At 36.8% G+C, this 25,916-nt stretch overlaps 2 protein-coding genes across 3 annotated transcripts; one reads left to right on the top strand and one right to left on the bottom strand.

Moving 5' to 3' along the window:
- Positions 1-3: 3 nt before the first annotated feature.
- nme7 (NME/NM23 family member 7) lies at positions 4-21,734 on the bottom strand. Its single transcript, XM_030133135.1, has 12 exons — positions 21,602-21,734; positions 20,019-20,120; positions 19,395-19,561; positions 18,794-18,904; positions 17,094-17,144; positions 16,697-16,904; positions 15,165-15,270; positions 11,114-11,178; positions 10,463-10,531; positions 8,497-8,598; positions 2,388-2,495; positions 4-609 (listed from the first exon to the last, which is right to left on the bottom strand). The coding sequence occupies exons 1-12, from the start codon at positions 21,602-21,604 to the stop codon at positions 577-579; spliced, it is 1,125 nt and encodes a 374-aa protein (XP_029988995.1). The 5' UTR covers positions 21,605-21,734; the 3' UTR covers positions 4-576.
- LOC115418613 (homocysteine S-methyltransferase YbgG) lies at positions 16,862-25,287 on the top strand. Of its 2 annotated transcripts, none has more exons than XM_030133137.1 (8): positions 16,862-16,959; positions 22,647-22,714; positions 22,815-22,987; positions 23,097-23,200; positions 24,117-24,278; positions 24,357-24,562; positions 24,863-24,942; positions 25,013-25,287. In XM_030133137.1, exons 1-8 carry the CDS (start codon positions 16,912-16,914, stop codon positions 25,096-25,098), a joined length of 927 nt encoding a protein of 308 aa, XP_029988997.1. In that variant the 5' UTR covers positions 16,862-16,911; the 3' UTR covers positions 25,099-25,287. The 2 variants fall into 2 exon arrangements, with proteins under 2 accessions (XP_029988997.1, XP_029988996.1); XM_030133136.1 differs by lacking the exon at positions 16,862-16,959 and adding an exon at positions 22,063-22,252.
- Positions 25,288-25,916: the final 629 nt, after the last annotated feature.

Here is a 25,916-nt window from a genome sequence, read left to right as displayed (position 1 = left end):
TTCGTGTTTCTTTACCAAGTTGTTCAAGATGATTGTGGAAGGATACATTTGTACCTTTTCTTTGTTGTTCACCTTAGCTGTAGGATATGGTTTGACGACATTTCTGTTTAATACTCTTACATCTGTTTATTCTTAATTCATAGTGTAGAGCTTTGTGGGTCCAGCCTAGAAGACTGTCACCTCCATGGAAACAGTGGCAACTCAGTGCTTTTAAATCTGTTTTGCTGGAGACATCACAGTGACGTGATGCAACTTACTATTGAATGTTTTAGCCATTTTCATGGTGGAAGAATTTTATATTTATGCAGTTGTACATTTTTTTCAAAGTGTAATGTAATGAATCCAATACCAAAGGCGCTGGTCAAAAGTTAGATTATCAGAGGCAATGCAGTATCCCGTGTAATAAGATGTTTAGTTGGTGTGAAAATACTTAATTCAATGTTGAAGATCAAAACACCTGTCAGGAGTCTGCTCTTGTCACTTTATTTAATCTGCATAAGGCTGAAACAATAAACCGAAAAATAAGACAACTGTGAAGTCTTTGAATATGGAGTTAAATATTTTCCTCTTCCACATTCATACGTCCAAAATCTTGAAGAAATACTGCACCTACAAAAGAAATCAAACATTAATGACCATCTAAACGTAATCCTTCATTACATAAAACCTGAATGAAAAATACAACTGTGACATAGTCCAGTAGGTAAATACAACTACTCTTATAAAAGATTTATACACAAAATGAGAATAATGGGGAACAGATTTGTTCTATGCCAAATAGTAAACCCATATTTACATTTACTGTAAACCCTAAGATGTCAAGTTTCCATAAACATATTTAATGCCGATTTGACAGTATCATATTTGAAACTGTTGATGGAAGCTGTTCACTTGAGGTGTGTTGTGAAAGTTCTCAAAAATGAGTTGATAAACATAATGGGAAACGACAATAATAAAGCACTAGAGTGGAAAACACTGACAGTAGAAACACCAGGTATTTATGGAGTGATACCAAATTCTTACTCAGTTTCATCCATAAAAAAGACCTCAGACATTTTAGATGAAAAACAGCATCGGAAAGCTTTACTTCAATACACTTAAGTGTAACATAGCTTATGGTGTTTCCCTCTGACAATAGTGCACAACCTAGGGTATTTTTCTGCTCCAAACCTGTTGATGGAATCCAGTATAGTTTGAATTTTGTTGATCATGAAATGTCAAGCATTTGCCTCTAACTGACTGACATTTTGTTGAAACATCTCTGTCTAATAACAATTGGCTTCATCAGAAGTTATTTGAGTTTAACCACTTATGACCATATTTTAAAATTCACAAAATTTAATTTGCTATTAACTGGTTTCATATCAAATCGACTGATTCATACACTAAAGACTTTTTGCACTTCTATCTGTAATAACTGATAGTAGCAGCAAACAGTTTAAAGGTTCAATATGTGCTTACATGAGGTTTGTGTTGGAGTTAGCTGAATTTGATTCTAAGCTAATGTTAGGGTTAGGGTTAGGGTTAGGGTTAGGGTTAGGGTTAGGGTTAGGGTTAGGGTTAGGGTTAGGGCTGCACACTGTTGCTGTTATAGGGGAGCATGACGAACATAGGAGTGAATGTAAGACCCACCACACAGAAATCAGTGTAATGACTGTTATTAGTGATGTGATCACCAATGTCAAAACAGACTCCCAACACAAACTTCCTATAAGTATATTCACCTGCACAGATTGCATATCGAACCTTTAACATGTTGACTAATAATAAAAAAGTAAAAAGTATAGTAGCAACTTGATATTGGCAAAGAGTGATTCCAACTCAGTGTGTGAAAACTAGATTCTGACATCTATAATAGTGGCTTATAAATTGTTTAAAGTCTGATTAATAACCCAAGTATAACACTAAATCCTTTATAAGACTGGTCTTGTAGTAAAGTGGTACAGAGTAGAGGATTGTTAATGCAGAACAGTTTTTTCTTGGCTACTACTATGCCCCCATCTTGGGAAAATGGCAACTCACAGGCTAATGGTTAACAAGGAGGCATTTGTCTAGGCCGCAGATCAGGAGTTTTCCTGAACAATGACGCTTGATGGGTCAGACCCACTCCCTACAAAACAATGGTTTTGTTTCAAATTCCCCTGCCATTCTTCTTCTCCTCAAACCCAGTGTGATCTAAGGCTGTCCCGGCCCACAGAGCGGAGTCATGAGACTTGTCTAAGGACACAAGCTTCACAGAGCCGGGGTTTTGTTCTTGGCTAAATGCAAGGTAGTTATTTATGCAAGGATTTGAAGGATCAGAGGAATTACACAGATGAATAACGTGGGTGAGCACTACAGGACATGGAAGAGGAGAATGTGCATCTATCAGTGAAACCACCACCCACCTCCAGAACACCGTCTTCAGGGAGGTCTGTGCAGTGGACTGCGTTTTTCACTTTGTCTTTGCCGTAAAGAGCACGTAGTGTAGATGGACGAAGATGACGCGCAATTTCCTGTGAGATGAAAACACCATGAAGGCAGTGACAATACTCAGTGACAATATTCAGAAACAGCATGACACATTTTCCACCCAGACACCAAGGTCTAGTGTGATATTACAGCTGAGGTTTAAAACAGAGCATCCTGTACTGTTGCATGTTACACGGACAGAGTGATTACTCAGCAAATGAACATGTGATCCCAAAGAGGAAGCCACAAATCTCTGACACTCAGCAAACTTTTTACAAACCAGAAACACATATTGACTTTTCAGAAAAGTTGAGTCTAGTCTCGTGCTACAATATTTTACATAGTTGTCATCCTAAAAAGCAGGTTGGGAAGCAGAGAGTTAAGGTCTTATACCATGACTTTCTCTTAAATGATCTTCACTACTTCAAAAATAAGTAATAGTAAGAAGAATTTTTTCAAACACTGGGCATTTTTTATCTTAAGCATTTCCTTCCACAATCAGACTTTCCCAAGGTTAAAGCTGGGCTCCCATGCCCTTTGCTACTCTGTGCCTCAAGGAAATGTAACCCTCCCACAGGGTCTCCTATATGGGGAGGGGCAACGTCGGAATAAATTATTTACCAAGATAACTATTAACTCTAAGAAGGAGAATGGAAAGCCAGCATTATACAACACATAAGATACAGCCTATGGCACTTATGTAACATTTGACGTGTGGCTACGGCGCAAAAAGGTCCCGCAAAGGTATGTTTGAGATTCAATAAGCAGCAGGACCAGGATCAAACCAAATACAATTAAACCGGTGCCCAATCCATTTACGTAAAGGTTGATGGGAAAACATTTCCTATGACAAGTCCTTTATACTCCAGTGGTTTACAAGCACACACACACAAAAGGCAGGAACTAGTTTCAAGGTCATCAATCAGCTTAGCATTCTTCTCAAAGCCTTTCATTGACGGAAAAACAAAGCAAAACACTTGTCGAAATCAGAGCAATAGTTTTCACATTTCAGTTTTTATTTCATCTTGCAATTTGTTTTTAATTTTCTTATTTTTTTTCAAGTGTATCAGTACTTTTATTTTCATTTTCCTCAACTGACTTTTGTATACAACATGACACTAGACAATAGTGAATATGTTATACAACTATTTTTTTTTATTACAACACTATGACAAAAATTGTGCTGCAATGTCCCACAATCTATGAGGCTCAAACCAAAGACTGCAAAAGGGGAAAATAAGTTTTACTTGATAATAAAAATCTGCCTTCTATAATTGCATTAGTATCCCATGGTTGACCTGCTATCAAGCTTTGATTTGAGTTTAATGAGTCCATAGTGTTCTAGACTACCAGTCTTAGTGGACAGTAATGACCAGGAGGGAAGGATCCGGTGGCTACACAGTGGTGAAGTCTCATGTCTGATCCTTCATGCGTCGCTGACTGTTCCACCCTGCTGATGGAAGTAAAGCCGAGACGCTATAACCCGTTAGCACGTGTTTGTCATAATGTATACGGCTGGGACTGTGGTTAGCTGTGAGGCGTTTGTGGGAATTAACTCTAAAGAAAGTCCAATATGAGCTACTGTAGGAACATGGTGTGCAACGTGGTGGACTCTGTGACCAGGAGAGGCAACAAAAACTCAAAAATATTCTTGTGCTGAAGAGATAATTAAGAATATTCGATTCCATTTCTGCGATTATATCAATTTGCATCTCCATAAATCCACACCAGATCTTTAATAAATAGAAAACACAGCTAGGACTGTTTAGTATCACTGATGGCATGTTGTCATCTACCAGACCAACAGGCTCTACTGATAACATTTCTATATGCTGCTAAAGTAAAAAGAAAAGTGTACATTAAGGAAATCCTTTACTACAAGACAGTAAAACACTAAGGTGGAGGGTAAAGAGTGTGTGCTGGGTGAGGACAGGCTAACAGAGGACCGCTGTGTCTGACCGCTCTGCTATCAGGACACATCACAAGACAGAGTGAGATCTCATGACTGGGTGAATACAATCAAGTGTGGAGGTGTCAATCTTAAGGCACACTCTTGTCAGAAACATATAGAACTAGCTAAGCCTAACTATGGTGTTATTTATCACGTAAACAGCATAGATTTGCTCTTAATACTGCAGTTAATTCCACCTCAGCTTTAACATGCCGGTCCATTTGAAGCTATTTCAAGCCATGTGCTGCATTTATTCTAATCAGATCCATGTTGTTTATATATTAGAATGAATCAATAGCCTTCCCTTACCATAAATGACTAACATTTGACCATGAAAAGGAACTGCAAGGTCCTGTCACTGACAGTATAGATTGTCCAGTTCTGATCTGACAGCCTGATAACGATGTCCTTACAGACTGGACCAAAAAAGAAAATGTACTGTACTGTGGAACGATGTGAGATGAAGACACACATGACCTGTCACTGACCTCATCAACTCCTACATTTGTCCTCTGAGACCTCAGCGCTGCTGTGACTCCTCTCTTATCTTATGCATCTAATGACTGAATGCGCTGAGGAGTAGGAGTTGTAATGTTCAGGCCCTTTGACAGATAACAGAGGTTAGTTTGACGTCACGCTTGAACTGCTTGTTGGTCAGCAATGTCTGAAGAAATAACATAAAACATGGTTTTCACGGAGGAGACAAAACAAATCATACTACGGTAGTTAGTCTCCTCTACATCTGATAAACTTCTATAAACACTAAAGATATACTGACTGATGCCTGGGCACCAATAGGATGTTTTACATACTATCAGTATCAGCAGAGTTTGACTCAGATAGTGGCAGATAAGTAATATCAGCCATCTCGAACGGAGTTACTGACTCTGAGGGATAATAAAACATAAAAAATAATGCGCTATACTTGTTTCTGATTTATTTATTTAATCATTAAGGTACTCTGTGATGAAATATCCAAAGTGTGCCCCACCACCACCAAAATGCTGATGGGATAGGCTCCAACACCCTACGACCTCCAGTCATTATTGTAATTGCTGAAATTGTTATTACTATTGATATTGTACATTTCCAAAAGTGTTGATTTTTTTTCTGATGACAGTGGTATCAGTAGATTAATCAGCTTTTTCCTGTTACAAATGTAAAAAAAAAAAAGTGAAAGCGGTGCCTCCTGGGTAGCGCATGTACAGTACTGTGCAAAAGTCTAAGGCCACCTTTAGCTATTTTGTTTTTACATGATTGAAATGGGCAAAATATATTTGTTTCTCATTCTCTTTTCTTCGCATACAATAAGAAAATACAGGAAATATGTTCACAGCCTTAAAAGACACACAAAAACATGAAATAAATCGGTTGTACAGGTTTAAAGTGACCATGTAGTGTGACCCCTGACCCCATATTAAGAATCAGCATAAACAATTAGAAACATCAGATGTGTGTTGAATGAAACCTGGTATAAAACATCAGAAAATTAATGCAGTAAATCTCATATTGAGCAAAAGCTCAAACTAAATATGACCTCTTTGGTTTATAGAAGTTGTTTTTTTCCCCTGAAACTTTTGGTTTTACTGCTGTACATACTTCACATACGTATATCCAGATTGGATCTTAATACAGAGACTGAGAAATGCATATGTGGTTATTATAACTTTACTAAACCAATAAACTTAATGTTGGACTAAGACTTTTGTATAGAACTATATCTAACTATAAGATTAAAACAGCACTAACTGTCCCACAATAAAAACATCCCACTGTCATGCACCATAAGTTGTTTTCTTTACATCAGTGGATCATAACAGATTTGGCTGCTACTACAATCAATTGTGCAGCATTTATATGAAAAAAAAAAATCACGATGAAATGTTTGCTGCTGTTGTAGAGAGTAGACTGAGCAATAGTTTTAGCTCATAACCTTGGGTCTAAACAAAGACACTCTAGAAAGAAGTAATTACAACATTTCAGTCTTACTCAGCTGTTACAGTTTCATTGGGTTTGACTTTTATTTAATATTTCACTTTGGGTTCAATCTGGTGGATTTCAGTTCAGTTGTGTGTGTGTAGATCAGACTTGCAGACTCAATATCATCTTTTAAATCAATTCTGAAAACACATTTTTTACAGATATGCTTTTATGCAACATCATCCTCTTTCTTGTTTTATTTTGTTGTCTTGTTGCTTGTAGTTGCTTTGTGCAATGCTGTCTTTTATTGTTTTATTTATTTTGTTTTACTGTTTTTGTATTGTGAGGTGAGTTGTTCATAATTGATTTCATTGATTTAATTCTCATAGATGTAGTATTTAACTGTTGATTTGGACTTCCTTGTATCTCTGTCTTCGTGCTTTACGTCATCTGCTGTGCATCTTGCAATTTCTGTCCTTTTTCTTTTTTTACACTTTCTGTGTTTTTTAAATTTCTGTGCATATTTTTAACCCCCCCCCACACACACACCCCCACACCTCTTTGATCTAAAGGTCTTCTGAGTTTAGCTTGAAAGACACTGTGAAAAATAAAAGACAAAAAGCAGTCAAAACGTTACAAGTTCTATTGCAAATGATGAAATATCTCTAGGCTGTTGACATCAGGGAGCAGTGGCGTAGCGTCATGTGACCTGGAAATGATTAGCCAATCAACTAACCTTATTCGGTCTCTGTGGCTCCTCAGTTTAATTTGCTTTATGGCCTAGAGGAGTGATGACTGTGTGCGTTCCAAACAAAGGGAGTAAATGATAACAGGAGGGCATAAGCACGCTGCGTTCCTGGATGAGTCGTGGTCATCTGATTAATTTGTAGGAAAACGGTGCAGGTGTACAGGCGCTCATTCTTATGGTAACCAAACAGTGATTGGGAGGCAGGGCGTCTTATCATTAGATTTCACGTCACGCACAAGCACAGCCCTGCAGCAGTTATCCCACAGTACCCAGGAACACACACATGTATGTGTTCACTCAACACACTGCATCACAGGCCACTTCATAAATTGAATCTAGGGTTTCTGCACATTTCAACAAATTAAACTCACAGGTTTTCTTACATGAGGTGCATTGGTTAATTTCACCAGGCCAAGGGATCTGCAACCAGGCAAAATGTATGACTTTTTAAGACATTTTTAAAAGCATTGTCTTCAAATTTAAGACCTTACATTCACAAAAATAACAGTACAACAGGCCTCATATTTATCGTCTTGAACCACTCTTACCCTTATTTTAATCCAGCTATCGTTACATTTACATTACTGTATGACTTATGTTTCTGATACTGACGTTCAAGCTTCTAAAGTTCAAACCTGAACCCTTCCATCCATTGTTGGTGTCTCCACGCATTCCCATTTCTGTTATGATAAAATGATCAACACTAATTACATATTCGATGAACTGTTAACAAGATTTCCAAAGCAAATATACCAATATCATTTATTATGTCTGTGGAAGTTTTAAGAACTTTGAGAGCTGTATTTAAAGATTATTTATCAATTTTAAAGATAATTAAGACAATTTAGGACAATCACTTTTAAGTTTGTTTAGGGATCCACGGACACTCAAACAGGTACCTGGTGAAATCACCTATAACACATTTTATGGTTTAAAATTCGGTTTAAAAATGGTTTAAATGGTTTATATACGTTTGAGGATCTTGTAATTGCTAAAACTGAGAAATACAATGTCTACCAAGTACGGATTAAAATCTATGATGTATGATCTTACTTCTTAAAATAAAAGCAGCTGTGTAATTTCCAGCAAATTAACTTTTATTTAGTGAAAAGATTAAACCAAATATTAATCGGTCAAAAATATGAGTCTCCTCAGTCACCTGCTGCTGTGGATTTAAGACATTAAATAGTCAACAATTTCAAAACTGTAGTAGTTTGATTTTCAGGCTGAATTATCCAACAGCAATGTACATTCTGTTCATGGCCTTTAGAAGCAAACATCAAAAAACTCCATTAATGAAGTTGATAATCAATGGATTACTGCTTTCACTGCTTTGAAGTTTACCGTGTCCCAAGGGCTACTTCTACAAGATGCACTTCTTGAATACACTGTAGAAGAAAAAGGATGTTAAAGTGTTTGGACTTACTGGATCAGCTGGTCCACAGAATTCTCTAAAGGTCTGCGGTATGTCAGTGCCACTGATCTCTAGGACAATGCAGGGTCCAGAACACAGCTCAGTTACCATACTCTGCAGGAGGTGAGGAGAAATTCAGTTAACAGTAATAGTAATACCCCTGTGGATCACCAGTACCATTTAACCAAAAAGTTCACATTATTATATTTGATCCATTTAAATAACAAAAAAAACATCAGGTAAGTACTCACCAAGGTTCTAATAGTTTTGGATTTTTCATTATAGTTTAGTTTTATTTAATTTTGACTTTTTTTCTCTAATTCAGTTCATTTTAATTAGTTTTTAGAGCAGGTTTGCTAGTTTCTATTAGTTTTCATTTTTTTCTAAATGCTTAGTTTTAGTATTAATTTTAGTTTTGTTGTCTCTTTTCTCTTCTTCTCCGTTGTATTCAAATAAATCCCAGACAGGACTCTGCTGCTTTCTCCCATCTTTAGTCTCCATGTTTCCAGGTAGAGTGGGGACCAGAAGACAACTGGAAACCACAAGTGAACACAAGTGACGGACCGTGAAGTGTCGTATGGTGCCAGCAGAGAAAACTGCTAGAGTGAAATAAATCGATTTGGTATCAATCCGACACTGACAAAGATGAAAACGAAGGGAATTTTAACCAGAATTTTTATTCGTTTTAGTTAGTTTTGTAAACACACAATACAGTTTCAGTTAGTTATCGTTTTTTTCTTTTAATTATAGTTTTTATTTATTTCAATTAACGAAAATGTTTTTACAATTCTAGTTTTCGTAATTTCGTTAGTTTTCCTTAACGATAATAACCTTGGTACTCACACATTCTGTACTCAAGTGAAAGTACAGAAACTTGGGTAAAATTAGAAGTACTGATTTATCCTCTTTATATTTAAAGTATACATTTTAAAGTTGACAAAAATACTTAAGCAGATACCTAAAATCACTGTTTAAATACTTTAGTTAAGTATCTGTATATTGGTACTTCTCACCTCTGCTCATACATTGAGTCAGAGGATTATGAAACTGTATATTTTTTAGTAAAATAAATGTTGTGAAAAAAGATATATTAAAAAATGAATTAAGATGCAACTTTACAAGCCATCCACAGAATGTATATGTGTGCAAGAGTCATGCTGTTTATTAGCAACTTTCATAGACCACTTGCTCTAAAATAAAAGCTCACAGGTACAATAAGCAGCAAATGTGAAGAGAGTTAAAAGTATAAATATCCAGTGTACAAATGGATCACAATTAGCACCTTCCCCAACTGTCTTGGTGATGCAAATTCTTGACAACAGCCTGTACGCTGAGGACTCAGGTTGGATTTTGTACAAGAATCCTTCCAACAGTTGACTGATAACACTCACTTAACATAAACTTAAAGTAAGCGTACATTAACTAACATGAATGCATGCAGTGATAATGTCTTAAAAATATTTAACAGTATATAAAATGTTATTAGTATTATATAGTTATAATACATTAATAAGTGTTACGTAATGGTTTAATGTCTTGTTTACATATTTAGGCATTTAGTAATATTAGTGATAATGATTAATAAACACATCACAATTAATCAATTCTAAAATTTCAGCATAATATGGTTCCTGCATCCTTACCACTACTTAGTGTGTTAGCTAATATTAAATAAACAGCCCTAATTGTGAAGTAATACCCTCTAGCTGCTGTTAGGTTGGACCATGGAGTCCACTAAAGTCAACAAAAGACAGACTCCCTGCACAAAATACACTCCAACACAAACTCAAAGTGCACTAAGAAAAACACAAATTTTATTTATTGTTCTTTAAAACTTGATGTGATGTTGAGGCCAAGAACATCTTGCTATTGACAAAAACTGTTACAGGTTTTTTCTTTTTTTCTGAATTAACAATTTGCAGAAGTTAGGGTGGAGCTGCTTGCTATGACAGTACAACAATGTAGTATTTATACTCACAGGATACTCTGGAACAACACTTTTATAAACTTCATAGAATTCTTCTGCATTTGCCCGGTCCACATTGAACTGTGCAAAGAAAATCAAAATGAATAACAAGTAAGTATATATTCCACAACAAAGAAGGGAACATGGAGACAGCACTCCAGGAAATTAAATATGAAAAAATAGGAGAAGACACAATACAGGGGAAGTTTTTTAATCAAATGAAAACATATACTCAGTGCAGATTTGGAAGGATACGGAATCACATTTTCAGAAGTAGTGCATGACTTGGTAACATGCATTTATTTTCCATATAAATTTAAAACAAGTTCTGTATGCAATGTCAGTGATAAGACCCTGATTGATTTATTTTTGTCCTACGGCCCAGAATGTGCATCACATCTAATGTAGCAAAACGAGTGGACTGTGAGAGGTCACTGTCTGCAGCAGTGACGGCTAGTGGCTTCAGTCACGAGGTCAGGCTGGATCAGAGCACGTCAATACAGTCTACACGTACTGGTTACATGTGTTAAACTAATGAACACGTGATTAAACTGGTCTACAAATGCACATGAGTATAGTGAAAGACCAAGGCTGCCACTGTAACCTAATACATAAGCTTTTGCAACAGAGTCTGCTCTGCCAAAGGACGAGTAATATTTTTACCATCTGAAGGGCTGAGACTTCAAATCCAGCTGAAGAAATAGAGTTCAGGATCTTCCCAGTCAGACCTGTGAACACACAAAACCTGTTCTTATCAATGAGTTTTTATGAGTCTTTCATAAGTGTACACACATTTGCAAGTGAGGTGTTTAGTGCCACAATAAAGCCATTCAGTAAGCCAAATTATCTCTGGAGTTGCAGCCACAGACTGATATAATAGATAGAGATTAAAAAGATGTTATTGTTGTTGTGAAGTAGGTGTAAGCCTCCTAAAAACATGGTCTGGACTGGTGCAATAAGGCTTAATTAAGTACTTTAATCAATTACTACCTAAATGTATTTAGGATTATATCCTCCTGAGACCCAGCAATGCATTTTTGTACTCTTTAGTGGACAAGAGTTTCACAGCTTTCTTAAAAAAAAAAACAACAAAAAACACAAAACACTGCCCTTTGCAAAGGACATTCCATGAAAAAAAAAAAAAAAGCATCTGAAAAAAACTGTTGCATCATGCCGTTTCCAATCAGGGCAATAATTTAATGTAAAAAAAAAAAAAAGCCTGAACTTTCACTTTCCTAGGTTTCAAGAGGAAAAAAGAGGATGAATTAAGTGCAGACTGTTATAACACATATAATAGTTATTATGCATTAGTGACATTAGGCATAAATAGTATAATAATAACTAAACAAATGTTGATCAGCTCCTACAGTCAATAATCCAAACAAACAAAATGATACACAAATTAGTAGAATGTCATGAAATTAATAAAACTATCACTGAAAAAGTGCTTTGAAACTGATCCATGACTAGTTGCATAATGAGGCAAATTCACGACAATAGTCTACAAAGGGTTAATATTAAACAACTGTGTTTTTAAACCTGTACATCCTGAATTTAATACTAATTTGTTTTATTACCACAGCCAAAAAGGTCATTTGATCTTTTTGTCTGTGTGTCCTCTGAACAGTGCCGTTATACTGTCTTTCACATGTCCTTCCTATTAAAGGAGGGGAAACATTATTGCATGTATTTTTAGACAGCACTTCAGAAATCAAGATACAGGGATGTACCTCTTGTCTCCTGCATTGTACATTAAGGTAAAAATGGGACGGACACGGTGACAAAGGTGCAGCAGTGACAGTGAAGGTCAGACCGCTGCAGACGCACATAATTGAAAGAGGGCGCCAGTCTCATAATCTCTGTCTGACACCCTGATAAACAGTCGTCTGTATACTCCTCTGGATACACCCTGTCTAAATGCTACATGAATTCTAAACGCTGCTGTAGCAACGACTTTCAGGTGCTGCCCCGCCCCAAGCCCTGTTGAATTTCTCTCTTTTTGAGGTAAGTGTACGGTCACAGTCCAGTTACATGCATGTTAGGTAAGTCACCTCCTCCTGAGTCCTCTTTGCCCTCCCTAGGCAGCAGCCGACAGCCTGCCTAGGATAGGCACACTCACCGCAGCTCCCAAAATCAGCTGGTGCTGTTGCTAGGAGATCCTATTCTGGGTGCCTGGCAACAGAAGCTTCTCTATTCCAGTCATGTCTGAGTGTGTTCTCAGTCACAACTTCCTATGTCTCCATTATGATTGGCTGAATGCTAGAGACGTAGCCGAAGCACAAATTATCCTCTTAAAAGTCCTCCAGGAAAAATCAAAGCAAGATTCTGAAGACTGACAGTCCCAGTTTGAGTTCAGCGAGCCAAGTGTCTCATACTGAGTGACTATTCTTAGCTCACACCATGGTGTAGGTCTCCTGAAGGTAAACACTGTGCAGTCACGTTAAAATAATGACCATAATTCAATCTGAGCCACTGAGAAGCTTTCGACCAGTGTAATATTAAACCTGTGTAATCAGGCCCAAGCTTATTATGAATCATCATGTTTTATTGCAGGAATACAAGGATACTTAGATGATAAGACTTAATTCAATATAACACTGCTGAAAATCACTTGACAGATAGATAATCTCAACTGTGTAGCTGCTTCGTAAAACTCCAGTGAATACTGAGTCAAACCAGGTATTATAGATAAAACAACAGAATATGTGAACAGAATGCTTCTCAAAGTTTATCATACTCATTCACAGATTTAATGCTACATTAGTGGTGCACTCAATCAGTGCCTCTGTATTTGGCAAAGTTTCAGGTTATTGCCTCATTTTGGAAAAAAAAAAACACAAACCTCTCAATCATTAAATTGAAATAATGGATGTGGCAAATGTTTGTTATGCTGCAAGGCCCAAGATGAACACACAGCCATGTGTGAGTTCACAAGTGACTGTAATTAGGTAAAACAATAACGAAATAGGAGAATATACAGTATATCATGAATAATTATTCAATTTAAACAGTAGGTAGTGAAGCATTTGATTAGTGGATTGAGGTTAGATCAAGAAGTGATGCCACTCAAAAATATTTTGATGAGTTACTGAACTTTGAAGTGGTCAGTGTTAAATAAAGCTTTCAGTGATACACATGTAAAACTACTCCACTATATGTAAAAATTCTGTAGTCAAAACCTGACTGAAAATAATCAGTGCTGTTATCAGCAAAATGTGCTTATATGTTTTTGGATTTCTATTACTGCTGCATTAGTTGATATGGTGCATTTTACTGCTCTACTGAGCTCATTTGAACTGATTTACATACTTTTGTTAATGTAACACATAGCAATGCATCATATTATGTAAGATCATTGTACTGTTGTGCTACTGTCCAGTGAGACCCATGTATTTACAAAAATGTAGGCCTATTTTGAACAATGCATTCTGCAGCCAATCCAAGAAGGTTTTAAAGAGTTTATTTATTTTAAGAAGAAAAGGGGCACTTCATCCTCCAGTTTATCACAAACATTGAAAATGATCACTGTACAGGAAGGAGATGGAACTAAACTAAACCAAAGCAGCCTGACAAATAAGTAAAAAGAGCAATCCTTAGAAGTTTTTGAAGTTCAACTGGACTGGTTTTGTTCTTGAAAACGTACCACTCCAGTTGAACCTCAAAGACTGTTAAGGATGAACAATGACCTAGGCAAATGAGAAGTTAAAAAAACAGCAATATTTGCCTCTGAGTAGTGTAAACTTTAAGTATAAAGCTCCATGAAATACTCAGGTACTCAAGTACAAGTACCTCACCAGAGTACTTGAATAGAAGTTACATCCCACCACTGCTCCAAGATGAACTACAGTGCTGACAACTTTATAAACCTGATTAAAAAAAGCTGTCAGGCCTCAGTCTATAAATTTAAGAAATTTGGACGAATCTAAAAGAGCGGACAATATAAAAGGGATATTTATATCTTCACCATCTTACCATCAGAACAAAACCAACCCTGTGGGATATCAGTACTGAAACATGTTTATAGCTGTGCACAGTATTTTGTAGGTTGATTTCAACTGTTGCTCAACTCTGCCCTGCAGCTCCACAAAACATGCCCATACTCTGGCAGATTTTTAATGGTGCTCTCACGTAAATATTTCTCACACAGACATTTGTACATGTCGCAGCAGATGAGGCACAAATGTAACTGTGGTAATAATATTATTGATGGATGAATTCCATACAGGTGTGGCAGAAAGTCATATCTACACCCTTATGTTATTTTGATGAGACAAGTCTAAACACTGGGGACATGATTCTGAAACAACTGGACAGTAAAAATGTGTGATACACAGTGGACTGTGGTAAGTTTTATGCAATCTAGTGGGCTACTTTTGGGTTCATACTGTATGTTCTGACAAATTAGAGCGGGTCTCTGTTCAGTCAACAACTTGCTTTGTGCATACTTCAGCTCCGTCCGAGAATTTCACATTTCACAGGTCAGAGCTCTAGTGGCATGTTCTGTGAACGAGGGATCAGGGCAGGGATTAGGAAAAAAATCCAAAGCAAAATTTGGTAACCGTGTGGTGGCTCTGTGTGACGCAAACATTAAAAGCCATAGGAGGAAGGAGAAGAAACGTTTCGCAAAAGTCAGAGGGACAACACACAACCACAAAAAGACTACATGTGCAAAATCTACGCATGCAATCGATGTCGATGAACACACTTTCCTTACCCTCAGAGACTGCATGAGGTTTGATGATGCAGCATGTGCAGTTGGTAAAGACAGCTGTATTGGAGGGACCGTGGCCAATTGTGGACGGGAAGAAAAATTCAAGTTCCTGGTAAAATCAAAAAGAGAAGGAAAAACACTTAAAGACAACCATCTCTGGAAATAAAGAGCAAGGATTACAAAGGGACATCATCACATCCAAAAATTTAATAGTCTAGCACATCTTCACTAACCTTGTCGCTCAAAATTTTAAAATACTGTGACTGCAATGCAATGTTGTGTTATAAAGGAATTAGGTTTTATTTCAATGAAAAAATTGAATGTTTTAAGTGAACCTAACTTCCAAAAATGTGTCAAAAATCTTTAACATGAATCCAAATTTTTCAGATATATTTTGTTTAATTTCTGTTTTAAGAACCATATACCAGAACACTTATTCCTCTTGGTTACTGAACAGAGGTGTGGAACAACACAGACAAGGCCAATACACAAGGCAGATGCAAAAGAATATACCAACTGCTGTTTATCAAGCCATGCTAAAATGTAAAGATGTAGTTGATTTTAAAACATTGTCGTGTGGATTACCTGTGGATTTGTAAAAATGCTTATATTGATGGATTATTATTATTATAGGACACATTATATTAAATGTGTAAATCAGTTTGTGTAATTATCTAAGCAATTTAATATGTGTATCAAATGTTGAATTTAAGAAAAAGTTTAAAAAAGGACACAATGGTTCTAATTTTATTGTTCGATCTGTGATGATGTGATACGTTTGGAGAAAGAAAATGTAAAAATAAATGCAAGTCAAAAAAAAGACACAATGTACTTCTTAATGTTAATAGGGTGTTATGATATGAGTACGTAGTTCTGTTTTTAAGTTATTTACGGAGAAAAAAAGAAAAAAGAACAAAAAGGATCAACAATCTACAGTCCTGCTGCTGCGTTTATGCTATTCAGAAAGGGACAGGTGATATACTTTCTGCGCTTTTTTCAGATGGAATGTGTAAAAATAGTGAGTGATAGTGCATTATCAGTTTGCAAACTTGTCTCTGGGATTTACAAGCTGAAATGAGAGGCTTCAGTTGAACCCAACTGAACTGAAAACATGATTTACAATATGTGCTGGTAGTGAAAACAGGCATTAATCATTTTAAGATTGGGCAACAGTTTTTGTTCAGAAAAACATTGCAAAGATGCGAATAAAGAAGCACACACAATGAACTCATTTATGCAATCTAGATCACAGTGCTTTCTTAACCCCAAAGTGCTTTATTTTCTTTAAACCTTAACAGGTGTTGAGATGCAAAATTCAGTCTCTGGTGCCAAAGTCCTGAATTCCATCATTTACTCCCAACCTCTTGCACAATGAGGAATGTTAAAATAGCAGCAGATCTTTCAATGGGGAATTATATTTTGTTGTAACACAACCAAGGCATTATGGATAACATTTTTTTTCTTACAATGACACATAATTGGATTTGCAATTTAGTTACATAAGAATGAGATTTCTGTGACTGGGATGTCCTTACTCGTGCTGCTGCAGCAAGTGAGTCAGAGCCATGTCCAACATTTTTGATGCCATCTGTTCCAAACTGGGCACGGACACAGTGCGGGGCCTCCTTCCGAGCAGTGGCAGAGTCTGCAGGTCCCAAGAGCCTCCTCCAGATAGAGACGGCCTCATCACCCATCAGCTCCATGGCAACCACAGGGCCTGAGGACACGAACTGCACAAGGTTACTGCAAAATGGAGCAGATCCGGAAATCATTTAAATGGGATACCAGCCGGCAGCAGGTCAGCTGTGTTCAATGTGTTTAAATGTCACTTCAATGTCATTAGGATCATTGTCACAGGTCATGTTAATACTAAAACCTTCTCCACAAGCTTGTACCTGCTTTAAGTGGCAAATCATTTACAGAGGTACTCACTTAAAGAAAGGCTTTGACTGATGTTCCACATAAAAGTCTGCCGCTTGACTCCTGTAAAGTAACAAAACCATAAAAGCTGAGGTTAATGAATGGCCACATTATCTCTGGTATTAAGCGTGTTCTTTATATGTACAACCAGTGCTGATGGGGAGGTTACTCTTGAAATGGAATGTAGCTTAATGTGTTTGATTACTTTTTGATATTGTTTGTTTAAAATGTTTGAAAATTTGGGTAATAAAGTTAAGCCACAAAAGCTTAAAACCAGACTCACCTAAACTAAACTTAAAAAAAAAAAAAAAAAAAAGAAATGTTCAGTTCTTACTTATTACTTCTGATTCCACTGGATTTCTGCTAAAATGCGAGCTCAGCAAGTTCTGGAGTTGAACAAGAGGACTAGAGCTACTGTAATACATGAAAGGAAAATTCTAACTTATTCTCCTCTTGAAGGAGAAGCAGCAGAATTCATGAAGTTAGTAAAACAGGTAACTAATGTTATTATAAAAAATGCACAACAGTCTAGAAACATCATGAGACTGTTGAACTTTCTTACAAACTTCAATACAAACAGTTCTAGCATGTATTTATTTTCTGTTAACATCATAACATACAGAGAAAGAATCAAGTTATTATTCTAAATACATTTTAGAGCAGTGATATTTAGTGATTTCTACAGCTGGCCAGGCAGAAACAGAGGAGGATACAGATGAAAGAGGATGTGGAAACAAACCCAGAACTTCTATAGCAATTCAAATTAAAAGACTGTGAATGTAAACAGAAACATTTTTTTTTAGTTTAGTAACAATGATACTTAGTAAGGATGCAGTAGTGCATGGGTGCCTGTTATGTGTGGTCCTTTATTCACACTTTTTATATTAATATATTGACAGGGGCAACAGCAAAAATAATGTATTTATTAAAATTTTGGTGAGGAAACATCTCCTTGTTGTTCAAAGTCTATTCAATTTTAGCTTTTATGCTGAGACTCAAAAACACACAATTTGCGGATCGATGGGCACTGTGGCTGGAGGTGGTGGGTGAGGAATGGGGTTAGGTGAGGGTGGAAAACCCATAAAGTCCATCGATCTGTACATCTGGGCCACGATATGTGAAAATTGTTCCTTCTACATTGTCATTGTTGTCTTTGTTTTATGATCTAGCAGAATGTAAAAAACAAAAACAAATGTAACAACTGGAACATGTATTTTTCTGTGGCGGTGTTGTTCAATAAAAATAAAGTTAAAAAAAAAAAAAAAACTTTTCAATTTCACTTCATAAATTCCCATAAAATTGCTTTTAATTCTTAATTTGATTGTTTTAAATTTGGATTTACTCATCTTAAACCTGGTTTAACTAAACTGTGATTAGACCTAATCTTAGATTAGATTAATCTTTTTTGGTGTGAGACTCTTAAAGCATTAATCATGTTTATGCCACTTTTGAGATTTACGCTGGTTTGATAATGTGATTATACTACAACTGAGCACCTGATTAAACTAGTTAATTAAATGCCGCTCTTATTAGCTCTTGGCGAGCCATATGTTTCTCATTTGTGTGAGACAGCAGAGCCACCCATCTGTTTATGTGATGATATTGGCAGCAAAATCCTGTGTCTCATTCTTTGACAAGTGTTTGTCTTTACACCACCATAGTAAGACTTGTACAATTATCAGACACTTTGATAAGCAAGCTTTTGTCCTTACCATGTCAGCTTTACCATTTTAGCTTTGGTCACAATCAAGTTGGAACTGTGTATCAATTCAAGGACATCTCCAACCTTGGTAACAGAATCTGGCTTTATCAGAGCAAGTGTTCTGGAGACAAAAGAAAAATGGTTAAGGATGTAATGGTCTGACATCACAGTCCACAGATAAACTAGAAATACATAACAGAAACACAGAGTTAAAATAAGCCTAAAATAGAGATTATGTTTATGGCTGGGGATCATGGCTCAGTATACACTAAGCAAATCACCCTGCTTACTTTATAGCACATCATTATAAATCCAAAGATAAATCTCTGTAAAATACTGGAAAAGGGCCTGTGTAAATACATAAACATAGATAGCACAGCTGTTTTAGCAAACCAAAGAATTCCACTCATCAAACAAAACAACATCTTGGAATATGTTTTCTCTGTTGCAGCGAAAGACTGTACAAAAAAATATACTCTCTTCTAAAAATACCATTAAAATAAAGATTAGAGCTGCAGTTACAGGGTTTAGTTACAAAATGCTGCAAACATACAAGGCATGTACCAGGAGCGGGCAATGGGGAATGATCTCACAATACAAAACAATCCTACCTTTCTTTTTTGCTGCCAAGTTTGTTTGCTGTGAACTGATCACCATACTCAATTAAATTAAGCTGCCGTGAGAACACATTTACTCGATTCCCCACAAACAGGTCCTCTTGATGGAGCTCATCACATCTGGTCCTTCTCAAAAATATTCGCTGGTTTTTTACATCAAACTGTGAACAGAAATAAGACACTTCAGTGGGTAGTTTCACGTGACTGATGAAATATCACAAAGAAATCATAACTGCTTCAATAAATGTAATCTGATCTTTGTCTATGAAGGACCTATGTAACTGCGACAATGAAGTGTTTATTTTATGTGTTAATGTCATAAATTCATAATAGTTCAAACAGCCAATAACAGAGATTAAGAAAACAATACACAGGATGTAAATAAGAAATTATATGGAAGCATAGTGTTGCCAGAAAAGGACAAAAAGCAGATTAGTATAAATGAATAGAATGGCAACACAAACTAAAACCTGTTTTGTATCAACTTTATTTGATAATTTTCATGTATTTGCCTTTAAAATGCATATACATGTTGAACATTTCTGAAGCAAAAATGTCTTGATAGATTGCAAATATAACATCAGTAGCTTAAGTAAGAGCATTGCAGTGCATGCTAACCATTTCCACGGCTCCATCTTTAGGGTAGTAGAACAGTTGGTAGCGCCGTAGGAGGGCTGCAGTAGGGTCATACCACTCAGCCAAAAAGGCGTACCGATCCTCCTGAAAAAGACAAAGCTTGGATCAAATTACAACAACAAAGGCTGCACAGTAAGTAATATTGACATATAAAAAAGATTTCAAAAATCAAAAACATATAATCATCTTCCTCAAACTGAGGACTTAAAATATGTGTCTAATGGATTTACCATGCCTAACTTAAATGTCTTATTAATTGAAATAGTTTTGTATGCAATATGTAACAGATTTGTCTGCAACAACTTGAGGGAGAAGTGGTTAAGAAAATGACTGAATGAATGAAAGCTCTCACATGTATGAGACCACAAGTAAGTTTTACATACATAGTGTTAAAAACTGTTTTCAAAGATTTTTGAAAAAACACCATCTAGGCTAAAATCTTTAGTTTAGTAAGCTCATCTTAGGCATAGTAAACAGAGCATTTATATTAGTAGTCATGAATAAACTTTCAGGTAAAACTGTGAGTATGTAGCTTTTAAATTTAATTTAGCCACAGAAAAAACTGTTGCAGAATTTCCTTATCATTCATGCAAGTATTATTACAAACCTTTTTGCACCTGCTTTTCTTTTACCACTGAATTTATTCCAGTTTCAAGATCATTTAAATGATGGCAGATCATGTCTAACTGTATTTATCTTGTTCACCGAACCTAGCAGGTATCAAATGGCACTGAGCATTAAAAACATATACTGGAAGTAATAATATAAGATTGATAGTTATTAAATAAATTGTAGTCATGCTTACAGATATCACAACAGATAAAATATCAATGCCACCTCTCTAGAAGAGTGCAGGAGGTCTCCAAGGAAATTCCATGGAATGGATTTCCTCCAGTAGCCCAGATTCCCAAAACAGGTTTACAGAAGACCTTATTCTATAAATATAGAGTGAGTGTTTGTCTCTGAAACCACACTGAACTTTCCAAAGTTACCCCCGTCAAATGTCTAATATTATGGTGAGGAAGCCCCAGCCCCAGGACCGTAAGTTAATGGGCAAAGTAAATAAACTCTTCACGTCAGCTGTACAAAAATCTAGATACAATAATTTGCTTGTGGCATTATAATAACCTTGTTTAGAAAAACAGAGATATAAAAAACATATACAGCCTGGAGAAAGACAAGTGATATCGCCCAGACTGTGTCTTGTTAAGTTTCTGTTCCTGCTCAACAGATGCGAACATGCCAGCTAGCAGAAGATACCTTAGCTAACGCTAACTAGTTAGTTACCGCCAGATTCTTTTGTCACAAAACTGGCTGCATATAGTTTATTAAACTGAGGTGCACATCCACGAGTCTTCTTCAAACTTCCTGTGTTGAAGCTGCATTCATCCTATACCGTAGTTAGTTAGCTAGCTAACAAAGGTAAGGCTAGCTCCAGTAATATCCTAGTATTATGCTAACGTTAGCATACATTTGATATATCGTTATCTTAAAGGTTTCTCCAGTGTTATAATTAATGCAGATATATCTCTCAGAAAATTATTGTTGAAAACATTCTAACTTACCATTTTGGTCAAATATACAAGCCCTACACGAAGCAATGCTGTTTTCAACGCGCAAATATTAGCTACCTATACGGACTCATGACGTTTCTATAGTAACTGCACTGACAACCCGAGGCGCGTTCATAAAAATTGGTAAAGGTAGGTCTGGACGTATAGGACTACAGAGAGGCAGAGATAGAGGAATTATTACATAGAAAATTATCAGTCACTGAAGTTAAAAACACCAGTAGCGTATGTAGTGTGGATTATTATGCATTGACTATATGTTTAAGACAAACTTAATTGCGTACACAAACAGGACACAGTTATACATTTCACTGATTCATACGCCACCTACTGGTGATCTGGCTGTTTTGTTATCGATGTTTACACGATTCCGAGGGATGTAAACGCAACATTTGAACCTTGCTGGTTACCCGGAAAAACAACAGTCGTCGTCAAAAAAGTCATGAATCTTACAGAAAGGGAGGACACTGTACACTGTCTGACGAGCCTATGCGTAGATAATTGTAAGACGTCAGTGTGTTTTAATTAAAGTGTTTCTCAATGTCTGCCTCTGCTCGTTTAAGACCCTACATGACTGATAATGGACCGTTAATCTTAGATGGTGGACTAGCAACTGAACTGGAAGCGCAAGGAGTTAATTTACAGGTTAAGTACCCAAATAAAAGAGTCAAAATACGTGTATCTAGCTAAAACACTAAATTTCTGATTAAAAAAACAAAAACACAGGTTACACCGCATCTGTATCACTAGCGTTAGCTCTTAATTACTTTGCTACATATAGAACCAACTAGCTTGAACTAGCTTGTATTCAGACAGAATAAGTCAATCTCATAATGCAGTTTATAGTTTCGTATTAAATTTGTGAAATGAGAAGGCAAAGCGTTATACTTTAAACTACCTCAGCAAATCCACTAGATGGAGCCAGAACTATTAAACAACCAGTCATGCAGTAACCGAGTGTAAGCAGCAGCTCCTACTAACTTTTGAATGAAATACATAGATATAATACATTTACAGTGGGTTTGTGTGTCACACTCAGGGAGATCCATTGTGGAGTGCCAGACTTTTGCACACCAATCCCCAGGCTATAAAAGATGCCCATTACAGGTTGGTTAATGCCCAATAATTTACTTGAATATTAGAAATATTCATAATTGCATTGGGGGTGGGGTTGTTGGAATTTAACTGATTTTTAATGTTTTCTCAGGTTTCTCCTCAGTGGTGCTGATGTTATCACAACAGCCACATACCAGGCAAGTATTCCAGGTTTTATCAATCATCTGGATGTGACCTCTGAACATGCCAGGGAGCTGCTGATGTCTGGAGTTCATCTGGCTAAGGAGACAGTGGAGACTTTTGTGTCTGACAACCATTCCAAAGGTACAGTATACAGTATGGATTGCATATTTTTAGCTGTTCTTACTGTTGTGTATCAATAAACTATTATGCTATTCCTTTGAATTTAGGTGGGTTTTTTTTTCTTTTTAAGGGCGATTACAACCACTGGTTGGTGGCTCTGTTGGACCATATGGAGCATTTCTTCACAATGGTTCAGAGTACACTGGGACGTATGCAAAAGAAATGAGTATTGAGGTAATGGGGTTAAGCGATCTGTACTGGTTACACAATATATGTGATGGGAGGAAGTTGAATCTAAGGGTCCTTTATAGATTTATATACTGTTACTCAAGTACTCAATCGATCAGTCAGTCAATGAAGAAAATAGAAATACAACACATATAGAAGCAACAGATAGAGTTTCCATATTTGAAAAGGACTGGGAAGAAGTAAACACTTATTTAGTCCCGCCCTTTCCCCCAAGCGTGAGGTCTACAATTAATTCCTAATTTATTAATGCAGTATTTTGTTAAACTCCTTGAACTAAAACTCAGTCACATCTTGATTACTTCATTTCAAATCCGCTGTGGGGAACTTAGTTGTGAATTTTGATCTCAGTATGAATGAGAAGTGGAAAGAGAGGGCTATTATAGAGGAGGAAGAAAAATAAGGTAGGAGACACAGTTAACTAATCGTCCAAACTACAAGAGAAGATGCCATCTTTTCTTCTGTCATCATGCAATGAAAACACACTTTTCCAGAGTCAAACACTGTATCAGCAAAGGGGAGTGTTAAGACAACTGATCACTGCTTCAATAGTTTAAATCAAATAAATGTTAATTATTCGCCCAGATTTTAAGTATGCCTTGTCTGATTCTGTCATTCAGGTCATTCTGTCATTCCACGGTCATGCTGTAGGTTATCATGCTTTACACAGTTTTTGTATTGGTGCATCTGTGTGTTGCTTAGCAACCATTGTGCTTAATGTCTCTGAAAACCTACTTTGCAAATACAACAAATTATGTCTAACTTGAAGTAAGATAACTGTATTTTTTCTGCATTGTATATTGTGTAAAAAATTCAATTTCAGCTAATATTACAAGACATATATTGATACGGATGTAAATTGGTCACACTTCAGTTTCAAGCATCTCTTGTGATCTGTTTCCAGGAGCTTAAAGTTTGGCATCGACCACACATTGAATGCTTAGTTGCAGCAGGAGCTGATCTCATTGCTTTTGAGACAATCCCAAGTGTCAAGGAAGGTGAAGCGCTGGTGGGGCTGCTCAGAGAATTCACAAACACTAAAGCCTGGCTCTCGTTTTCCTGTAAGGTAAGAAGTGTTTATAAAAAGTGCTGGTGCATTAGTTTATCAGATACTAAACTGCTTCGTGTGCTAACATCCTGTCAGGATGGGCGGTGTATATCAGATGGCAGTCTCTTCACTGATGCGGTCCAGATTGCCAGTAAATCCATGCAGCTGCTCGCGGTAGGAGTGAACTGCTGTTCTCCAGACGTGGTGGAGTCGCTGCTGGACTCTGCAAAGACACTGCTGAGCCCAGACATGAGCTGGGTGGTCTACCCCAACAGTGGAGAGGAGTGGGACACTGAGAAGGGGTGAGTCTGGACTCTAAGAGTTTAAAGAGTTAAAGTTTTAACAGTGATGAGGTGGCCCACTGTCAATGGTTAAGCTGCAGTTCATGGTCGATGACCTGTGTTGCATTTCCCAGAATCTCACTGTCCTGGTTTCCCATCTTCTCTCAACTGACCTTTATCCAATAAAAGGCAGAAATGTGACCAGTCCCTTTTCTACTTGTTGGTATTTTGTATGTTTTAAGAAGTTTATAAAGCCAGTCCAACTGTGTAATAAAATGCAGAATTTTCAGATTAATGAGTTTTTTGGTTTTCAATTCAAAGGTGGCGAACCTCAGAGAAAGCAGCAGCATCGATCACTGAGCTTAGTCATACATGGAAGAGGCAGGGCGCTGCTTTGATAGGTAGGTCCTCTGTTCATTGTGTTAGTAAATTGTGTCAGTGCATTTCCTGAAGAGTCACTGTGTCCTTCAGGTGGCTGCTGTCGTGTTGGTCCTGCTCACATCACAGAGTTACGTCAACAGTTAAAGGGAAGTCACACTCCAGCCTCTACAGCGTGACCAGAAGAGGAATGAACAGCACTGAAGAAAAACATGCCTGTTGCAGGAGTTTATAAAAATCTTAATTTATTGGAAAATAAAGAAATAAATACACAACTACATCAAATCCACCTCGGTGCACAATGGTATCTGTGTTGGGTTAAAGACAAATGGCACCACAAAGGTGCAAACAGAAGTGCAAGAACAAATTAAAGCTGCAAGCAGCATTGGGCGGGACCTCGCCCCGTACGTTCCACCTCCCATGACCTCAGCTCCACTCACACCTGTCTGTCTTGGCAACAGCCCCCACCCTTTCATCCCTACAGAACACCTGCGCCCCTCTGCTGAAACCACCATCACCTTTTAATGAGGCTTTTATTTTGAAAATCCTACTCTGTGTGTGTGTGTGTGTGTGTGAGAGTCAGTTTGAATGAACTGAAATTGTTCAAAAAGTTGAGAATAAACCTCATGATTTACCACATTTAAGGCTTTTATTTTGAAAAACCTTATTGGGTGTGTCTGTGAGAAAGAATCATTTTTAATGAAGTAAAATTGTGCGGAGTCAAGCGTTTAGTCATAAAAATGAAGAAAAGTTATGTAATATTCATTATTTAGCATTTTTTATGAGGCTTTAATTTGGAAAACCCTACTGTGTATGTATATGTGTGTGAGACAGAATCTGTCTGAGTGACTTGAAACTGTTCGAACAGTTGAGCATAAAACTCATGGTTTACCACATTTAAGGCTTTTATTTTGAAAAACCCTTTTGTGTAGTCTGTGAGAAAGAATAATTTTTAATGAACTAAAACTGTACAGTTGAGCGTTTGGTCATAAAAATT

This window comes from Sphaeramia orbicularis, chromosome 4, assembly GCF_902148855.1.
Source record: "Sphaeramia orbicularis chromosome 4, fSphaOr1.1, whole genome shotgun sequence".
In the NCBI taxonomy this organism is placed as follows: domain Eukaryota; kingdom Metazoa; phylum Chordata; class Actinopteri; order Kurtiformes; family Apogonidae; genus Sphaeramia; species Sphaeramia orbicularis.
Note: the sequence above shows the minus strand (reverse complement) of the source record. Positions and strands in the feature narration are given on the sequence as shown.